The sequence below is a fragment of the Strigops habroptila genome, chromosome Z (genome assembly GCF_004027225.2).
Source record: "Strigops habroptila isolate Jane chromosome Z, bStrHab1.2.pri, whole genome shotgun sequence".
Lineage (NCBI taxonomy): Eukaryota > Metazoa > Chordata > Aves > Psittaciformes > Psittacidae > Strigops > Strigops habroptila.
In genome coordinates this window covers 30,104,454-30,126,472 of record NC_044302.2, presented here as the reverse complement: position 1 = coordinate 30,126,472, position 22,019 = coordinate 30,104,454, and the positions used below count along the sequence as shown (strand labels likewise).

The window sequence follows — 22,019 nt, the reverse complement described above, 5'->3', positions numbered from 1 at the left end:
TGATCTCCTGGAAATACAATTAAAAGAAACCCAAACCATAGTAAACCCTTTGTTTTCCCTTTGATCATTATATGTCACTCCATTTGACAGAAAAAACAAAAATACTCAGTTTGATGGTTAAAAAAATTATTCATGTAGTCAGGCATGCAATAATGGAGTTCCTTACAATGGTTTGTGATTCAGCATGTAACACAGGTCAGGATATGCTACAGCGCAATATTCCACTACTAGCACTTTGGACTCTCTCATGCCTTTAAAGTGCATTGTAGTATGTAAAGGGACAGGATGAAATCTTGTTCAAAACCAAGAAAGAATATTTCCACTTTCAGATGAGCTGGAGTGAAAAATGAATTTGTAAGAAATGTAAAGGAGTGTGGTATATGATCATACACTGAATCAAAGTTCATGGATTTCCCCAGTAAAGGACTGCAAATCATGGTGTTGCCTTTAAGAGGACATACAAGTTCAAAGGAAAACATACTTTCCACATCACTCAATTAAAAGAACATGATCTGTGTAGCTTTACTTGATCAGCAGCTTATTAAATGCTGCATTATGGAAATCTTAGCATTTCAACCTATTTTCTCTCTTTCTGGCAGACCAGGATTTACTTTTGTCATCCAGGAACACGTTTTCCTATTTTTCCTATGTAATCTTTCATTTATGTGGGTAAATAAGTGTCAAAATATCTTATCCATCCTCAATTTTACTTCTACAATGTTTCACTTTAGAAAGTTAATTTTCTTTTCTTATGATTCAATCTCATCCTGAGGACAATCTCTCTAGTCATTGTGAGTCCTTGTATTATACTAACTATAATACTAACTAATAATAGTTAGTATAATACTATACTAACTATTACACTAACACTGAACTTCAAGTATCTAAATATTTTTTCTACATCAATTTTATTTGAAAAAAGAAATGCCTACCCTTGGGAAGGTTCCTAAAATTGTCTTGAGTCCAATATATTATGTCTATGATAGAGTTACACCCAACTTTAGATTCTATTTTATTTATTTGCTTCAAGAATTCAAGGTACGTCTGAAAATCAGAACAAATTAAGCATATGGTGGATTAGATTTTTTTTTTTAATGCTATTATCTATCTTAATAACTTTTTTACTTTTCAGGTTGGCAACTCTTTAATTGAAATGAAAATCATCATCTCTCATTTATATTTCCTATGAAAATAAGAGTGAAAATGGGTATCTATGATATAATGATAACAAACATGCAGATCTTCACTGTGTCCATTTTCTGTGTCAATCTGCTAGAAATTCTTTCTTGAAAGACAAAGGCTTAAAAGGAGTAAGAAAAGACCATGTTCTCTTCCTTAGGTTGTAAAATCATTCTATTGTCTTGATAGCCAGACCACTATGCTGCCTTCTGTGACCACCCCAGGGTCTGCAAAATGCTGGTTATGAAAAAATGCACTAACTTCAGTAGTGGTATGGCCATGGTACAATAATGACTTGATAATCTCTGGTCTGTGGTGTGCTAAAGGTAACTACAGCAGCCCTTAAAATTTGTGACTCTCTTAAGAGACAAATCTAAATAATACAAGGAGCACCTTATTATTTTTTTCAAGGCTTGCTAATCATGTAAGCAACTCCAAGCAAGCAAAAGATTTACCTAAAGTGCAGACAACTGCTCATGTTGGGCCACTTGCTATGCTAAAATCCTCATCTTTAATCTAGTCTACTCTAGATACACTAATTTTACATCTGGAATTTTTCTATGCACTTAGGAAGGGGGATTGTCTACACAAAGCATAATACACTACCATGACTAAATCCATGCCTGGAATAAACCAGTATAGCTTAACTGAATTCGGTCTATATCAGTTTTTAGCAAACGATTTTCCAGTCCCAGACGTACATAGAAACACAGGAAACCTTACACTCATATCTGTAATGCTTTTAATTGGTTTAGAGTGGAAATAAATATAGTTATGGAAATAAAAACAGCAATAATCATCCACACTTCTTCTTTCAAATATGGCTTTTCTTAGAAATACTTCAAAATAATGGTTTTACTTTGCTAAAATTGAGTACTTCTTTACTTTGCAGAAAAGAACCATACTTGTACCATTCTTTACAAATATTTAATCAGTAAAGTAGAAACATAAATGAAAATAACACCATTTAAAAAAAAAATGCATTCAAGGATGTACCATGGACTATACTGACAAAATATTCTCAATGTTTGAACTTTGACCTGTGAAAGAAACAGAGTATTTGTACAGAGTTGTAGGGACAGCAAAGGCACCTGTAAGAGATGCATGCAGAAGAAGGAAAGTGCTGTGGGATCACTTTTTTTAATTGCAGTTAGTAGTTATCAAAGCCTGTAACTCATCAAAGCATGTTGTCCTTGTCTTATGTATCCCAAATGTTACTTCTACAATGAAATAATGATTTTTCTAAATATTATAAGATTTTATTATTGTGCTTACATGTTCATTCCAGGCATTCCGGGGCCACCTAAAGCATTCAGTGGGGGTCTCATTGCACCTCCATAGTTCTGCAATGATAACCAAGGGTCAGACTACCACAAAACGAAAAAAGAAAACCAAAGAGGAGGGGGAAAGAAAGGACAGCAGGTTAATGATATCCCTACATAACTGCTGACTGGATAGGCCAATGTAATTCATTCTTTCAGGAGTTTCCATTGTTGACTTCAAAAAATAATACTGTTAACCCCACAGAGAGAGAATTACAATAGAAATAGACTAAGAATACTTAAAATGTCAGTTGTTTCAGGAGGAATTATTTATACACGCAGAGGTCAAGGCAATAGCCAGCAAGGGGCAGGCTTTATAATGTATTTAACCTTTATACAAAGGGAACTCATTCAAAATCAGAAACCTGGACTTAAATTCAAAGATTTCTACATCATGGCATTTAAATAGAATTACTTTTAATTAGATTTTGCTAGGACATCAATAAATGCTTGTATAAAATTACACTATATGATATCACACATACAGCATAATCATTACATTTCTCTTCTAACCAGTCGATTCTAGTAAGTCTATAGTAACTAATATAAAAAGTATTTAATAATGAATGTCCCAGCACTGCTAACAAATGCATTGCCCAATGCCTATAAAATCTGAGTTTATGCTCTGGTATTATGACAGACTTTTAACTGTACTTGTTATGTGAAAAATAAATTATACCTATTTTCATTCAAAGAAATACAAGCAGAACAGTCTGGGAGTCGTAATAGACTCCCTGAACTGTATTAATCCTGCTACATTTTTCTGATATTTCAAAAGAATGGATAATAGAAAATTCACTAAAATGGACAGCTGTGTATTTTGGAAGGAGGTGGGAATAAAGAAGCAATTTAACAAAAATTGAGTTGTTGTTGCAGTCTGTTTTCCAGTAATAAAACTAATACACCCTATTTCACGTGTGGTATACTACAAGCTGCATAAACTGTATCAGTCAGGCTTATGGGTGTTCTCTAAATTGGTCTGATTCATAAAACCATGTAAACATGAAGTCATGAATGGGAGAAATCCAACAATGATATTCAAAGTGTGGGTCTGGTGCTGTTTATACCTTGACTGATATGACACGATCAGTTACCTAGAACTGATCTAGAAGCGATCAAGAATTAGGACAAGAGCTTCTGTTGCTGCAAACAAAAACCCCAAACTTAAAGATTTCTTAACTGTCAGCAATCCTGAAAGAGTCCCATTGATAGCTGGTTTGCAAGAATATAACCAGAGGCTGCAAACATCCTCTTCCAGACTCAGCAGTGATATCTGAGTTGCTGGTCATCAGTAACTACTCATCCTGCCTTTTTGTGTCCAGCTGGTAGACTGATTGGCAGCAAAAGTCAGACAGATTTACTCGTGTTTAACCTAAGTTATCCTACATGATTTGCCTGAGCAACTGTAGGGCAGTAAGTAATGGGTAATCAAAACAGCTGGGCACAGTGACAACCCCAGCTGGATCTGGAAGAGAACACAATCTGACTAACGAGACAGCAGTTCTGTATCTGGTTTATTTCATTTTTCCATCTTGATGTGGAGGGCTGAGAATGTTTGGTCTCTCTGGTATCTCCCTTCTTTATTTTAATTCAGGAATCATTTGTGTGGACCCAGGTTAAAGATCTCTATGAAATCCCGCAAGACTCGAAGAAACCTAATCAAATGTACTTCTAACTCTAATTGCTGCCAATTTTAGTCAAATGTACTCCTCTGTCCTAAAATAAGAGTGCTTTCATTAAGGCTACCAATATACATGTTCCTTCATCTGCAGCTATACTCTCTGCAGAAGTTAGTGCTCTAATTTGTTCCTTACAGCTTTTTACTCTAAGTCAGCACCACCACTGTTTATCTGGCATTTGAATCATTCATAAAAGTAGTCTTTAACATCAGGTAGCCAAAAGGAGCCAGATTAGCCAAAACCTTTTACTTAAATATTGAAGATGACTTGATTCTTTTTGTCTAGAAAGCAGTAGGGAGCATGTGGGAGACTCACCAGCAGATAGGAAGGATGGGGAGAAGTAGCAGTCACAGACTGAAGGTAACACCCCATTCATCTAACATAGCTGTATCTTGAAAAAAGCCTGAAGCTAATTCTCTGGACCTTTTCACAGATTGAAGCGTTTACAACCATCCACTTTTTTTTTTTTTTCCCATGTTATTTAGTTTGAGACGGTCTATCATCATAAAATACAAAACTGAGGTAAATTTTCTTTAAGTTTTCCAGCACATGCATGCTGTACTGGACATAAGCATTTCTATATCAGCACATCAATTGTTCTGCAAGTTGACTGCCTTTGCAACAAGGTAGCAGAGCTTCCCACTACAGCCACACCTAAGTCAACTTTACAAGAAGATATTAAAAGTAGGTGTGAAAGATTCATCAAATTTGGTTTTAGATCTGCATTCTGAGAAGATTCTAAATGCCAGAAACAAAGATAGATGATGATCTGTTTACAGAAAACATCCATTTGCAAACTTAAATTTTGTGCAGATTATATTTTTCCTCATTTTAAGAGGATGTTCACTACAAGAAAGAGAACCTTACAAAAACCACTAGATTTTAAGAGACTGCAAAAATGGAAAAATTATTCTTATAAAAATTGGCATAAGATTTGCCAGCTGTGTGACTAACGGTGCTGAATAAAGTATCAGTTCAATCTCATATGGCAGCATTGCAAAGTTTCTCTGCTTACCTCCAAAAGGCAAATGGCAAATATACTTCAGTGTTACAAAAAAACCAACAAATGTATTTAATAATGGTTTGTTGGTCACACAGCTGACCAACACTTGTGTAGACCTGCACAACTGATTTCTACCCAAGAAGACCCAAAACTGTAAAGACAGTTATGAAGAGATTTGAAAAGCAAAGCTATTTAATCATTTAAAATTCAATTGCTATTCCAAGGAATAAAGAAGTCACTAGGAGAGATTATCTGAAACGGGGAAGTAAAATTCTAAGTGTGGGCACAACAAACATGCTACAAAACAAAACACTGGCAACACCGGTATGAAACACCACCACCTAAATCTTCTCACTGAGAGCATTGACAAAACACAGAATAATAGTCTGGATTCATATTTCAGGTATGCATCAGAATTAATTTGTTTAGTGCTGAAATGTAATACTGACAAGCATCCACTCAGATTTGAAGAGCGAGCCTATAAATAATTAGCGCCCTGGAGAAGGCTGATTCTTGCAATGCAAGGTTGCTTCGGACCTCAGGAACAGAGCTAGAGAGATTCTTTGATTGACAAGGGGAAGAAATGGCAGCATGAAATTCTAATTTTTCATTAAAATCTCTCTAGCAGTCCCCAAAAATATAGATCAATAGTGGATGAAAGAAAAACTTCACAGAATTTTGGGGGGTATTTTTGGTACACAGAGTTTGCCTAAGTTAGATATATCAATCCTTTCCTCCTAAACACCATAATCAAATAGGCTGGGAGGATGAGGAAACACTTGGTCTCCTTCACAAATGTCAGCCTTTGATTACAACATACACTGGCTGTAGGACAAACAGAACTTTTCTGAAATATGCAAGGTAAGGGATTCCTCTTTTAATTTCAAATTTTAATTAAAATGACTGATGGTTTAATTTTAGACTTTGTACAGCCTCAACTCAGAATTAGCTTTTGTAAAACAGAAAGTTTATTTTAAAATGGGATTAGAAGAACAAGTCTTGGCCATCTTCAAGCTATGGAAAGCCAGAGGAACAGTATAAGTATAGGCCTATCAATAAAAATGGGCATCTATCTGTGGAAGGTACCTGTGGTCCTAATGGAACCATTCCTCTTGGAGGAGTCATTCTCTGCATCGGCCCACCCATGTTTGGATGCCCTGCAAATAAAATTTTGTAACTTAAAAAACTATGCAGTACACAAGCATCTTCTAAAACAGCTTTAACAAATCGCTCCTTTTTAATTAACAACAAGCTTAAGAAGTTGCAGTAAGCTTTGAAGTAGGAAAAAGAAAGACACAAGTTTGAGAAGACAGTACTTTTGAATAGTCCAAATAATTACTTCATTCACCTTGCTGCCTTGTTGGGTCCATCCCGCTAGGCAATAATGGCTGACTTCCTGGGACACCTCCGAGTGCCTGCAGGAGCAAAAACCATATGTTAAGAGCATATAATCCTTTGAAATTTATGTGCCTAATTTGCACCTCCTCCACCCACCCTTCACTTTATTTTACATATTATTTAATCTCCAAACAGTGCCTTTTTCTTGAGTATTTAGCAACTTATTGCAAGCTTATATTGTTTTCCCTTTTAACTTCCTCTTTGACCATTATTCTAACATTTCCTTTCAGAAGTCAGGATGCAGCCACCAATATTCTCCAAGAGTGAGCCATAACTGAGCCAACTGCACAGTATTCACAGGGTACAGCTAGTGAGCTGTGATGCAGGGGATATTTTATCTTCCACTCTGCCTTACTCTTCTCGAAGGGTGCCAGTGCAAAGATAAGCTTATTATTCATATACGGGATGTTAACAACTGACACAAAACTTGCTCCTAAATCTTGCCTTGATGCATTAAGGTACATTGTGTTGTTACTTCACCTCTGGTCCAAATCAAACACATTGCTGTTATGTCGCCACATTTTAATCTGACCTTTGTGTTTACAGTAACTGGAATTAGGTTTAAGGCTAATTTCTACAGCCTCTTACCTGTAGTTTAGTCAACAAAAAGAAAAAGCTTTTTTATGAATGGGTCTTCGTGGTTGATCCACCTAGCATTTCAAAACACCACCACATTTGCAGTGAAAATGTATCCAGATTGAGTAAATTTGTTATTGGAAAGTAATCTACTCAGGCAATATAGGTAATGCTTACTGTGAGAATGAGTAAGTTACTCTTGATCTGGAAATACCGCAGCAGTCTTGGATATATACAAAAGGGAACTTATCTGCAAATACTATAAAGTGTGTTCTACAAGAGGTAGGAAATTCACAATTAAAATGCACATTATTTCCTCAAAGGTAATACAGTCAAAAGGTACTGCACTGCAAGATTAATGGAGTTAACAAATAATCTGAGATTATGTCATTTAAATCAGAGTTTTACATGTACTTCGAAGGCTTGAAGATAGGACAATACATAAAAACAATACATGAAGTGTATGGAAAAGTGTCAAATACCAGCAAAGCAGGAACTTGTAACTTCTGCCAGAGATGGACACACAACGACAAGGAGGTATTTGCTGCTGTGAGCACATGTGGCCAAAGACTTAACTCATGCAGTCATTACACTATGGATCATTACATGAGGGACTGTGGTTCCTTTCTAACACATCAGACTACTTCCCACGAAAAACAAGTGACCTGCACAGCACAATGCATTGCCAACAGCAAATAACCGTGTAGGTCTTGATCTTGTAGGATGTGATCAAGTACTGGAGGCAACTTAGGGGCATACATGCAGCACTCAGTACTAATTTTCCTCCTACAAAGCCTAGACTGGCTCAGATAACCCTTACACAGCACTGGACAGTGCTGTGCATGCATGTCCTGTGTTACCCTTCCTTGCCTAAGAAACACAATCCCTATTTCAAGGCATTAAGGAATAAAATTATAGTTAACAGAGATAATTTTAACTCCAATTTTTACTGACTTCCATCTAATCAAAATTTCAGCCTTACAGCTGCACTACAGTAGTTTATTACTTCCACACATTGCCCATCTATACTGTAACTTAAATAATGGCAGTGTTGCTAAAAGCAGTAATTCATTGATGTGGCATAATGTAAGTAAGTGAATGGCAAGAGCAGTAATTCACTGAGATTATGTGATTATGTTACAGCTCTGAACTGAAAATATCACAATCTGCAGACAAAAACACGTCTGAATCTAAAACTGCAGGTTGGCAGTGCTTTCACAGCACTCACCACATCCTGCTCCTACCTGCCAGCATTTACAGTGTTCAGAAACAGAAAAACAAAAGAATATGTGAAACCCAAACACTGGAGTATTTTTGGCGAAGGTACTACTGAGAAGTGCAAAAATAAAAAAGATATTTTGTACTGAGTTACAGTATGTCTGTAGCAAATATTTAACTGACTCTTCACTTGTCCCTTGATGATCACATCAGCAAGGTTAATTAAGTCCCCCATTTCCTTTGTGAGAAAGCAGCTGTGGTACAGGTAACTTAAGCTGCTCCCAAACATCACCATGTTTGATGTAGAGGAATATCTGAAGAAGTCTTGGCACCTGATATACCCAGCCGACTCAAATTTAAACTTCATGCTTTCTGACAATATGCCAGTGCTAAAGACAAGTTTGTTGATGTGTTATACAGACACAAAAAGTAGCCAGCTCATTGAGCTGTGACAAGAAAGGCAGTCCTGGGAGTCTAAGTTGGACCAAAACACCCATTCCATCTATCTTATAACCTTTCCCAATATTGTAAATGACCCAGTTTTTCTTTCAGAGCTCCACTGATATTTTTGTGATTGCTTATCTTCACCTTTTTAAGTGCTGACAACCACTTTCTCCTCCTCTATCTGCACCAGGGAGAACTTAAAAATACAAACGCTATCTGCTTCCAGAACCAAACAGCAGCTCATTACTCATTCCTGCTATACTGTCATGCATATCCTTTTCGGAAATGAGAGAAATAGGGAATTTGATGCTTTTATGAAGTCTTCAGTGTCTCTAAGAGCCATAAAGCACTTTACAGTATCTCCTTCTCACCAATAATCTTCATATTTACTGAGAAATAAATATACATCATATATCCAACAAAGATTAGGAGGGAGTGATGCATTTAACATAGAATTAAGTAAAAAATATTCTCAGAGCTAACTGCTTGATGTGGTTAGGAACTTTAGAGAGTGTAAAGGTTATAGGGACACTCTGCCTTCATCTCAGAGCAGGCAGCATTGACTGGCTGAGGTTAATGCAGCACGACACAAGGCAACTATATCCACCCTCTGCAAAAAGGCTTAGCACACAGTTTTGAGGTGTAGACACTAACTAAGCATAGGAAAGTCAGCTGGGAGCGGCATGGCTGCACCTTATCAAAATGACTAATGGTCAGACAAAATGGGGTGGGCAGGGACTGAATGAGTTTTGTACCCCACACTGACAGCCAACAAGACAACATTCCCTGTCCCCACCACTGTACCATCACCCTGGACCACGATGCATCAGTGACAAACTCTTACCTGATTAGGTATTCTTAAAGGTGGCCTTGGACCTCCAGGGTACCGAGGGGACATGAAAGGCTATGAAAAACAAAGAAATACTGCTAAATAATTCAACTTAGTTCGTAAATACTGCATTGAGTCATGGGGCGTGTATGTGTTGTCCCATGCTCACACCTCAAGCATCCAGCTTAAATACTTCCACAGAGCGTTCAGTACATCATTCCACAGTGTTTCACAGAACTAAATAAATTTTGAGATGCATCTATTTAGAACTTTGCTACAGCAATTGTGAATACAGAATATAAGCAATGCAGTAACAGTAGAATAATAAACCATTTAGATCACATAATCACACATCTATACTTTCCACTGGAGAAGGGGGAAAGATAGGAACCCTGGAATAGAAAACAGAAATGTTCTTGGAAAAGCCAAGAGGTAAGTAATAGCATAAAAATTCACTAATACTTTCCATTCATTTTTTCATAATAATACAGTAAAACATAATACAAGATTGTGAGGGCAGAGATTTCAAGTTTATGTTATTCCATTAACCACATTAATTCAATGTTGCACTTGTCCCATCCCTCCATATGCAACTCCGTGCTCACACAATACATCTCCTCCTTCAAAATCAAATTTATACCCAAATCTGTCATACCATCCTGCACCGTGTCAGGTCTCTTGGTAACTACCATACTACATGATTCACAGTCCACAAAGGACAGTTTCTTATGATAAAAAATAGTAGTACCAGCAAATACATTTAACATCTCTACTTATTCCATCTCAAAGTGTGACAATAATCCACAAATCTAAATAGCCAGGAGGTTAGTGGCAAGTGTGAGATCTACATACAGGAAGAAAAAGGGACAAATATCTGACTAAACAGATGATGAAGAGGATCGTTTTGGCAAGCAAGAGTACCTATAACTCCAGAAGAAGAAGAAAAGCTAAAAGTATGCTCTGACTGTGAAGACAGGGACAAAAAGACTGACTCTTTGTACTGCAAAAGAGTAGCTCACTTCTATTCACGGCACTGCCACTGGAGACAAAGGAGAGATAAAGCAAAGGAGTCTGCTGGGACTTCCCAGGGGCCATCTTTAAGGACAAAGGAGCTGCTGCACTTTTAAACCCACTCTTTGGGGTCTTTTTGAAAAGAAACAAATATACCTACATAGGCATCACCTAGTCAGCTGTAGCTATGATCAATGAATGGCATATTTCAGCTCCATCAGCAGCACTGCGTTATAAACTGCCAGTGATGATCAATGCTAGTAATCATGCATTAATAGTAGCAATAGCTAACAAAAGAATTTCAATTATTTTACCAATAATTAGTAAAGGAATTTTTCCTATGATCTTGCATAAAAAATTTAACAGAACCTTTCACATCTTAGAATCAGATGAAAGCTGAAATAATGTAACCTATATGAACATGAATTCAAAATAGGTACTAGAAAGCAATTTTATATACAGAGGGTTTACAAACTGGAGAAGAAAGTTCAGTGACAACTGTGAAAAGATTATTAAAAAAGGCATTTGAAATTCTGTGCTATAGAAGAGGGAGGCTTCCTTCATTCCCCCTCTCTGATGGTGAGAGTCTCTGATAAGAAAGAAAGAAATTAAAAAGTGTTCTGCATGTGGTGAAGGCTGTAAACATGCAGGCCCTTGTAAAGCAGTAAAAGCATGAGAAAATTAGAATTTCAACAATTTCCATAAAGGTCAACCTAGTGCATTATCTGGAGTGCAGCAAGATACCCTAGTGAGTATCTTGGATTTGGCTTACCTCATTCAGCAAACGAAACATTAACTTTATTTACAGTTGTTACAGTTCATAAAAGGGAAATCAGCAGTTTCTCTCAAGTCAACCATATCTTAATATAGAATCACACTACTAATATTAGTATATAACTGTGCATTATTGGCAGAACACTGCTCCTTTCAAGCACAGTGGAAACCTGCTTTCCCTCTCCCCTCGGTGAGTTCACCTTTCTATGCAGTTTATAAAAACATTTCAAACTCTATTTTTTTTTTCATAGAATTGAAATTTTATTAAAAACACTGAAACAAATACCCCACTGCAGCAACAAGAGAAAGAAGCTTACTAATAAAAAGTCGCAACCTCACTTTTCAAAATATGGTTTCTAATGCCTGACAGTAAGTCTGTATGTTTTGGTTTGCTGTGCCCTGATGTGAGTAGCTGCCTCAGATTTTTGAGAAGGTCTGGGTCTAGGCAGGTCTCAAGCCCACTAACTTAAAACTGGTGGTCACAGAGTTTTAACTGGTCAGGGTAGCACTTGTCTTCTGAAGACAAAAAAAAATTCTTCACGTGCTTGAGACGCAAACATTTCTTCCTGTTACCTCAGCCTTGTGCCAACTCAAAACTCAGCACCTGGAGAGTTGAAAACCTGTAACAGATTCCCACACTAAATTTTCTCCTTATTTGCCTCAAAAGTTCAGTGGGGGAAGTGGACAGGTGCCATGCCAATGAATCAAAGGCTTCCTTGCTCACCCCTGCTAGCAGGGAGGGAGAGGGCTGTCAGCAGTACAGAGAGTACACGAGCACTTCGTCCACCTAAGGATTAGAGGCATATGACTTATAAAAAAGTAAAAAAAAGTAATATGCTATGCTCTGCTATGCTATGCTCATATATTATGATTATATATTGTATAATATATAAAAATATACATAATCCTATGTAAAAACATAACACATAAATATAATATCATAATGATATATAATTACATGGTATTATGTGCTGTGATACTAAAATAATAATTTAGAAGAATGAAAAACTAAAGACTAATCAATATCAAAGTAGAAAGAAATCAAAAAATATGCCAAAAGATAGGTAACATGATTTAATAATACAGCAACTTTAGCCATTAGGTAGGAAGAAGACAGAGGGGAGCAAAATATTATCTCCTAGAGCCCTCTCTGTGCATAAGGATACTCTCCAAATCTGGCATTTCAGGTCCAGATGCTGCTTAAAATGTTGCGAAGCCTGTCTATGGGAAACCAATCTCTCAAAGCTGATCTGAATGAGGAAGAAGAGTATTACCAAAGTGGCTCCATCCTACAGTAATTTCCAGAGGCTGAAATGGCTCTCAAGGGTTTCCAGTCACCACTGCAGGCTTCAAGTCCTTCTAAACCACCACAGGGACATTATGGCGAGTACAGGGAGGTGTAAGCAACACTACTGCACACTGTCCTAAGCTACAATTTACTTCTCAAATGGAGTTCAGGAACTGGTACGTATGCTAGTGTATTAAGAAAAAAAAAAACCCATAACAAAACCCCAAAACCAAACCCCAGACAAAAAACCAAATCAAACCAAAAATCAACAATGAAATAAAACAAAAAGAATAAACAAACAAAAAATGTAAAGAGAAAAGAACATGAAGAAAACAAAAGAACAGCAAGAGTGCCATATCGAAGCCACAACTGAGATGGAGATGCCACCAGCATTTGAAAACCTGTGTCACACAAGCTACAGCAACAGCAGAAGATTCTGGAAACTGTTTTGGAGAACAGCCAATGAAACACATCTGTGAACACCAGTATATCGTAATTACTGCCTTCAGGTATACAATTCAGTAATTTGGTATCACAGCAAGCATCTTGAAGGCTGCTGTCATGCACCTGTGATCAAAGGAGAAGCTTTGGTCTACTAAACTGGGTGAAAAAGAAGTCAGAGGAGAAAAAATTTTGTGCCGTTACTGCAGACTATATGGATCATATGTATTTATCAACTTAAAGAGAAAAAAAGCCCACCTAAAAGGACAAAATTACTAAAAAAGAATACTTAAAAAATACTAAAAAAATACAGACTACACAAAATAAAATCAGTATGAGAAATGTTAAATTTAGCAAGCTCCCTGCTCTTACTTATAGCATCCTATCAAGTTGAATTGTTAAAAATACTCAAAGTTCAAGAACTGTGTAATTCTTACTCTTTTTTTAGTTGTTTGGATGATTCTAGAATATGGTGTGGTTTAGTTTTCTTGTACCTAATACCAGTGGAATAAAAGAATTTAAAAGACAGTTTTGTACTAAGTATGACAGATTTCAATAAATCTACTTTTATTTACATTTACTTCCCTTCCAAAAGCTGGGAAAATAATTTACTTGCTTCCAAATATAGCGAGGGTTTTTTGCATTGACATTTTCATCCTTTTTCTACTCATTTCGTTACATTTATTGATCATGTTTTGTAACACATAAATTGCAAAATTTATAATAATCCACAGTCAAATAATTAATCCTAAATATTGCTCACATTTCAATTCCTATTGAGACTGAATTCCTGATGAGATTGAATTTACTGTAAATATCCATATCTGTTCAATACATACATATTACATGATACCCTATGACTTGTTATACTGGATAGCACATCCTTATGTAAGAAACACACACACACCAGGAAAACACACAAATGTAGTTCAAAAAGAATTACTGCAGTTATTGGGCATGAGTAAAGGGGAGGCTGCACACATCTACCAACTGTAAAAATAGCAGGAGCCAACATGCCGACGAACAAAGCTTAGGCTGAGGAGCACAAAATGGAATGCATTTCACTCAAACAGAAGAATCCCGTCACCATGGCATGAAAAAACCCCACCTTTCTCAGTTAGGGTAGCTTAAAATAACAACGCTCATCTAGATTAGATTCACATTAACATCTTCCCAGCTAGGTGTACCAAAAGTTTTCTTCAGCTCAAGAAAATACGTGTTTGTCTGGTCAAAGCAGGACATAAGGTATGCTTTAAAGCACACCACCAATTTGGTTTAAATGACTACATTTAAAGACACTGCAGAAAGCAGGGCAGTAGCTCAAGCAGTTCCTATCAGCTCTTTGCAGACCTGGAAAAGGATGCCCATGCCATGCTCTTATTGCTTTTTACATGCTTAAGAAAGCAGACGAAAAAGTTCTGCTTGCACCAGAGTACTCTGCAGGGCTTTCCCAAAACACCTCTAAATTCATGATCTTAGATGCAAACAAAACCAAGTGATAACTCTTCTTCAGCATCCCTTCTTTCTTTAACTTTCATTATCAAATTTAGAATAATGTCCTTAGAATGTATGTCTCAACACCCTGAGAGGCAGATGATGCTTGTAACTGGAGAATAGCAAGACTACACTACAAACTAAAAAATACAAGATGAAACACAGTTTTAGCACTGGAAAGGACAGAAATGGTATTAATTGGTTTGTATAACTGTGTCACCATAATCAGCACAAACTCTAAATACCACTTATCACTAGAAGCTGAAAATGGAACCACAGACTTCATTTGTACATACTATGACAAATCATTTTAAATTAATTGTGCTGCTACTTGAAGATCAGGTATTGTAAGAGGGTCCAAGCTGACAGCATCAAGGTCATAAGCCAGACAGGAATTCTCGTAATGAGCAAATCTCTTCATTTATTCATTTAAAGTTCTAAGTGATAAGAAGTGAAACAAACAAAAAATCTTTATTCTCCTCTCCTTCATTAAAAAACGAATTCAATTGCCAACTGATATATTCTGTTTCTGAAAATGCAATTAATATTTATCTTTTTTTGTTTTCAAACTATTCCTGGTTAAAAGGGTTGGCATTGCTTAACTATTTATAGTCCAAATGGTAAGAACTAAGACTGATATTTGTATTTCATTTTTGTATTATGGTAGCAGTATTGAAAAATTACTAGGAAGAACATTTTAATGTATCTCCTTAAGACTCCTGTGTTTTATAAAATGGTTTAGAAGTGCTTTACAACTACCACTAGCTGTGTGCTTCCATTCTCAATGAAATGGGTTTTGTACTCTTGAAGAGTACTGATGATGAACCATAAAGTACGTGTGAATTGAATTTACCCAGGTTAGTTTACAATTCATATACTTTCATTTATTCAGTTTTCTCTATGTTTTTTTTTTTGCAGACATCTCCATTAGCAGTTACAGTCACCACAGTGTATAAGACACTCTTCATTAACACATTTTAATCCTAACCAGGACTAAACTAAATTAGCTCTCAAAATGACACTCTTGTCCTGGCACAGCCTGCTGATAAGCACAAACATGTAACTTATCCTCTGCAAAGCTCAGACAGGCTATCATAAATTCAAACAAAAAATTATTTTCCTATTCAACTGCATTCTACTGTTAATTATACAACCCTTCTTGTCCTCCTTTGCTCCCCATATGGCTACAACAGTATTAGAGGTCTTTGTTTTATATTTTGCTAAATTATTTTAGAGATGAAATTTGGGTTATACACTACGCATCTTGTAACCCACCAGCAGAAATCAAACTAACTGTTTTCATCTACACTATTTCACGTGTTATAAAAAACTGTGTTATAATCTTAGCACTGAGACAGGATTTCTTTCTACCTTGGCCTTTCCTCATAACCAAACGTATTTGCATCAGCAAGTTTTTCTCTGTTCTTCAGACAAAGTCCCCGAAAAAAATAACTTCTGTATTTGTGGTTTTCTAAGAGCAGCCTGACATGCTTTAGCAATAGCAACAGTAAGAGGTTTGATTTAATTTAGAGTATGGAGCAAAATTTAATTTTTTTTTTTTTTAATCAAAAAGCTTTCTACAGACTAAATATTCCAAAAGTTCTAAATATTCCAAAAGTTACAACAATACTAGTTAGTATCTCAAATAAAGTGAATGTTTTATCTCTAGTCAAGAAATACAGGAGTCATTGCACCATACGAAAGAATACTGCAATACCTTGCATGCTCGGCATAGAAAAATGAAGAAACTAAACCTCTTCCTAAACCAAAACCAAAACCAAAACCAAAACAAAAAACCCCAAACAAACAAACACCACACCACCCCCAAACAAAACAAAAATCTTTTGCCTCTAGCTAAACAAGTGGGAGAGAGAGGTTCTAGGTTCTTCACAAGGAAATTAATGGAAATTTTGAAAAAAACAAAAACAATTTTAGAAGGGCTCTTACCTATGTGCATTTTAAAATGGGTTAACAGTTTTTACTTTAATTTTTATTGAATGCAAATACTATAGAAAAGAGTATTTCAAACCTTACAAGCTAAAACTAAAGCACCAAGATGTACAACCTCTTCCAAAAAAAAAAAAACAAAAACAAAAACAAAAAAAAAAAAAACCACCAACAAACTGTGCTTTTAGAAATCAGACATCATATGCGCCACTAAGCTTGACAAAGGTTTTCTTTAAATCTAGTAAACCTTCTAGTGACCCCTAATTATGGTAAATGATTGATTTTTTGGAACAACTTTGACAATGACAAGCTGGAGTTTGTTATTCCTGCTGTTGTATTTAATAAATATATTATTTCAAAGCTACATGTATTATCATCATCCCAAGATTTTGGCTTCAAACCCAAGCACTTGTGGCTCATGTAAAAAGGAAGAGTCAGACTAAGACAGCAACTTGAATTAACCTCAGCAGAAGGAAGCATCATACATGAATGACAATCTTTCCCCCTACTCTACTGTACCACTTCAGCAGCAATTATAATGCCAAATTTGGCATATGGTCAGTACCCATAAAATTCTGAGCGTTATCTCACAGAGAACTTGAATTTTCAGGATAAGATTCTAATGTTCAGAAAAAATCTCCTAGGGAAATGACTTGTGTCCAATTTCACTTCTTCCCCCTGCTCCACAACTAGCAGTGGGTCTGTGGCTGTGTGAGATGCACGCGTGGAAGAGGAGGCTGGGGAAGCATGGGCTCAGAGCTTATACAGCTACTCAAGCTGAGCAGTTTTAATTATTCTAACAGTTATGAGCAGCAAAACCATCACCACAACTGCAGCATGGAATTATCAAAGACAGCAGATGTCGGACACCTTTATCTTTTTTAAAGTTGACTTTACTCCTGGTCTTTAGAGAAAACGAACAAAAAACAGAGGAACAAACACAAACCACTTAGAGATCTTTCTAGATGCTAATCCCTTCTCACATAGTCAAAAAAGTCAAAATAGTTTTTTAAATTAAGATATTTTAAAATGCAGTGTGGTACTCACAAGGACAAAAATGTGCAGATCCAAACTCTGCAAAGAATTAGAAATATATACATAATTTTATGCACTTGAGTATTCCCAGTGGGTGCCAGTCTGCTATACTGGAGTGGATGCATTGATAAACAGAGGTTTCAAAAATACAGTAAAATTCTTCTTACTAATATTAATTATATAAACGCAGACTGAGGGGGAAATCCCCTCTAAAATCCATTTTCAAAGCTTTTCAAGGCCTACAAAAGCTGCTAGCTTAACTCACAAGCTGCATTTGTAGCTTTGGTGACATATCATTTGCTCACAGCAATGTTTCAACAATCCATGATGCTTTTCAGACCCCTGGGACTTCAGTGTACCCATTCTGCTCAGGGCCAATTCTTTAACTTTTCACTCTTTCACCTGCAATTATTTCATTTGCTCCACTGGAATTTAGGATGAGTGTGAACATGTAGCAAATCTGGCTAATTTTTCAGTCATGCTCCACTTCATTTTTAACGACTGTACATTTTAGTTTTAAAAAAAAGAAAAAGGGAAAAAAGTACAGGGTATCCTGCAAAAGTGGGGAAAACATGAGGATCAGCACTGAAAGGTAAGTGATGAAGCAGGATTATTAACCAAGTACGGCTGTTTCAAGATCGGAGATAAAAAATGATCCTTGAAAAAATAGGAAACTATGTGAACTAGATGGTCTTTAAGGTCCCTTCCAATCCAAACTATTCTATGGTTCTATGTGAGTATCAAGGAAAGAAATAGTTGAAAGAGTTCAAAGAGGTTTAGAAAGAAACAAAAATGTTTTTAAATCAATACAGATACACATTATGGTCTTACAAAGATCAGTCTGAGAGATGCCTTTATCTTCTAGCTTTAGTAACGTAATTTAGCAGCTGGAATTAGGAATCTTCATTCCTTATGCAAACAACCCCTTGGTGGACAATTCATAGAAGCAACACAGTCATTCCAAAATGGCTTTAAAGGGATGCTGGAGGATTTCTCTCTCCTGGAGTTTTTTTACTGCTGGATGCTTGTTCAAGTGAGCAATCTTTGAGGATGCTGTGTGAGTGTGAAGGGGCTGAGGCAGAGGATCACGCATGCAGCACAATCATTTTCAGGAGACTAATACACGTGAGCTCATTTAAAAGGAGTGCAAGGACTGAGAGAAACCACAAGCAGGCTGGTTTAACCTCAGCTGTCATAGAATCAGAGTAGATATATAAAGGTACCATCTGTATTTCTTTGGGAGACTTTGACCAGTGACTTTGAAGCAGGTATTCTATACTTCCCTTTGGAAAACAGCTCAATTGTCATTTTGCTTGCTAGCTTTCTTGGGGGTATATAGCAAAGATTTAACTGTTTTCATCAAATGCTGCATTTTACAAATCCATAATATAAGCTCTATTTTAAAAATATGCATCATACCATGACTTTACTATACATACTGTAAATGTAAGTGTAAATTTAAGTAGTACATTATAAAGATTTTCACAAACCTATTTTCTTTTTACATATAAATAGTTCACTATTTCTGTCTCAAAATGCAAGAGGCATATATTGTCATTGATTTTTAATTCAGTATATCTTTGCTTACTTTCACTATCTAAACTTTTTTTCTTTTTTTTTAATAGCAGGCAAGGAGAGAAATGGAAAAGTTCTTTCAGCTCATGTGTCTTACTGTAATGATGCTCTCCTAAAGCATTAGATCAGCTTTACTAAGGCACAACAAGGCTAAAAATAATACCTCTAGAATAATATGGACTGAGCTAAAATGAGAATAAGTGCCACTAGATGGCATGACAGCCTTACATTACTTTAATGGGTTGGGTTTGGTGTGGGGTTTTTTTTACTCCTTTATATAAGAGGAATATGTAACATTTGTGTTTCAAACATGGTGTCAACACATTTTTCCCATGCCATTCCAAGTATATCTCATGATCACAAATCGGTGAATGAAGCAAACTACTTCACAATTCCTTTAGAAATTATATGCTCAATGGAAATAAGGTTTAGTGACAAGCTCAACTAGAAGAAATTTTAACAAATCTGCTAAAAAAGAAGAAAGTATTGCATTTAAAAGAACAAATGCTTTATTTTGTATATGAAAAGGTATAGTCAGTAGCAGAATTTAACTTTTAATTACTGTATTAAACAAATGAACTGTCAATTATCAAAAAGCCTGCTTCCTTTACATCTCAGTTGGCACTTGATGAGTTAACTCTTCAGCGGTGGGTTGAGTACAAGCCCAATGTTACCTGCACAAGTGCCTTTAAAAAACTAACGGGTTCCTTAGGCAGATACAGCCATGGCAAGCTTTTGGTCAACCATGTAATAAAAGATGTGAAGATAACTGGGGATAAATTAAATATGCATTTAAATGTTTCTCATAATTGCAGTGCAGAAGTAAGCAACCAGAATCAGTCACTAACATGGAGAGACATGATGAAAGCCACTCGATTAGAACCTAGAACTTTGGAGCAACCTGGTGTAGTGGAAAGTGTCCCTTCCCATGGTGGAGGGCTGGAACTGGATGAGTTTTAAGGTCCCTTCTAACCCAAACCATTCCATAATTGATTCTAATTCTGCATATAGGCGTATTAAAAACAAAAAAGTAACTAAAAGGCAAATAAAATCCTGCAAAATCAATAGTTTTTTTTCTGCCCAAAAATTAAAAATTCTTCAATGAACACAGGCTCCAGAACTTCCCTCTAGCCTCTGTTTATTTAATTACTAATGCTGATATTATCCACAAGGATGAAATAAATAGTCTGCAAAAGTAAAAATGTATCTCAAATTTTTAGTTGATTTAAAGATCAGTGAAGAGATGGATGGAAATGGGCCATTTACAACCTGAAGAGCAGGGGTTTGCACCTCAACACAATCCTCATGCTTCAAATGGACACACTGGTGTGTGCCGTGGAACAAAAGTGTATCCAAACTTCAAAACTTCATGATGATATTTTCAAATGTTTGTGTTATTTTTCTAAAAGCACACTGTACAATGATGTGCAAGTATAAAACTTGATTATTTTTTTTTCCCAACCTCATTGTCCTCAAGAAGAAGGGAGTGAGGCTAGTACTGAAAATTTGGAAGACCTTGCTCTGTGGGTATCTAAGAGGACTTTCACAAGGAACACTTCTGTACTGCAGAGAACCAACCCTGGTAAAAAATGCTGGCTGTCCTCAGGCCAGAAACTAGAAGTAAGATGGCATGTGAAAATATGAGAGTCTTCGAATTCTATGACCTAATCCTCTTTGATCACAAGTGGATGAATGTAACCCACCATAAATGAGTTTATCAGAATCTTGTGTAAAGCTTTGGCTGCTGACATTATATGCATCCTCTAATTTACCTGAAGGCAAATAATTATTTCAAGCAGTCCTCCAGTTGCTCTACTATTTCAGTATCAGATAGGACCACAACAAGAGGGACGAAGACCAGGTCACGCTGACATCTCTGTATGGCCATATGAAGAAACTAACAGCAAGGTAACTCTGATGCTAAAAATTGGCACGGAAAAAAATGTCCTAAATGACTGTATTTTATTACTATAGTAGCTAAGTGCCTTCCTCACACCTGAGCTCCATGTACAGGATGTGGTCCTGGCAAACTGATGATGTATTTCAAGGCTCAGACTGGAGTTAGAAGATAGATTCAGAAATGTATACAGCCATTTTGCCCTTATGCAGTCTAATACATTTTTATGACTGCTGTTGCCCAAGTAATTCATAATCTTTTAAAAGGATCGTCACTGATGACATTCCATTTTAATAGGCAGAGAAACATGAAGAAAGAGAATTGAAACAACTTATCTTGGGTTACCAAGGAAAAATGTGGGTACCTTAGCGATGAACTGCACATCGCTTTTTAGCATCCAGGCTCACAGGGATTCCCAACCATTATCCTTCTCTGAGGCTCTCTATATAAGAAAGCAACTTACCAGAAGTACTGACCCAACAGACATCGCCCTCTGAAGTGCGCTTGACCCATTATTTCAGCCTGAGACAAAATCAACTCTAAAACTTGTTTGTATTCTCCTATTTGCAGTTTAAGAGTCTTGCATGACAGAACTATTACCTCCGCTCCTCCTGTAGTCCCACACATTCAGTTTTGATGCTAATGAGCCAAGAGCAGATTCAGTTACTGTATAACCCCAATTCATTTCCAGAGTATCACCTATTCTATTTACTGAAAGATGAGGACAAAAAAAAACCATGTAGCTATGAAATTTGAAATTACATTAAAATGCAGAGCAGTAGACGAAATTGAGACATATCCTAACTCTACATAAACCTGCTTTCTTGACTTTTCAAAGTTTTAATTTTTGACACTGTAAACAATTCTCTTTAAAAAAAAAAAAAGGGACCTTTAGTTAAGGATAGTAGT

At 36.3% G+C, this 22,019-nt stretch overlaps 2 protein-coding genes across 12 annotated transcripts in view; one reads left to right on the top strand and one right to left on the bottom strand.

Annotated features, from left to right (window-relative positions):
* The window catches only part of ATP6AP1L (ATPase H+ transporting accessory protein 1 like), a 756,678-nt gene that overhangs the window by 431,422 nt on the left and 303,237 nt on the right, over nucleotides 1-22,019 (top strand). The window lies entirely within an intron of this gene.
* SSBP2 (single stranded DNA binding protein 2) overlaps nucleotides 1-22,019 on the bottom strand; it is a 175,154-nt gene that overhangs the window by 38,288 nt on the left and 114,847 nt on the right. For 7 of the 10 annotated variants that reach the window (XM_030470284.1, XM_030470285.1, XM_030470283.1 and 4 more), the window contains 4 exons: nucleotides 9,664-9,723; nucleotides 6,532-6,598; nucleotides 6,270-6,340; nucleotides 2,455-2,546 (listed from right to left, as the gene is read on the bottom strand). In XM_030470284.1, coding sequence (XP_030326144.1) covers nucleotides 2,455-2,546; nucleotides 6,270-6,340; nucleotides 6,532-6,598; nucleotides 9,664-9,723 — 290 coding nt within the window. The remainder of the gene's footprint in view (nucleotides 1-2,454; nucleotides 2,547-6,269; nucleotides 6,341-6,531; nucleotides 6,599-9,663; nucleotides 9,724-22,019) is intronic. The other 3 variants (XM_030470287.1, XM_030470286.1, XM_030470290.1) reach the window with 1 other exon arrangement.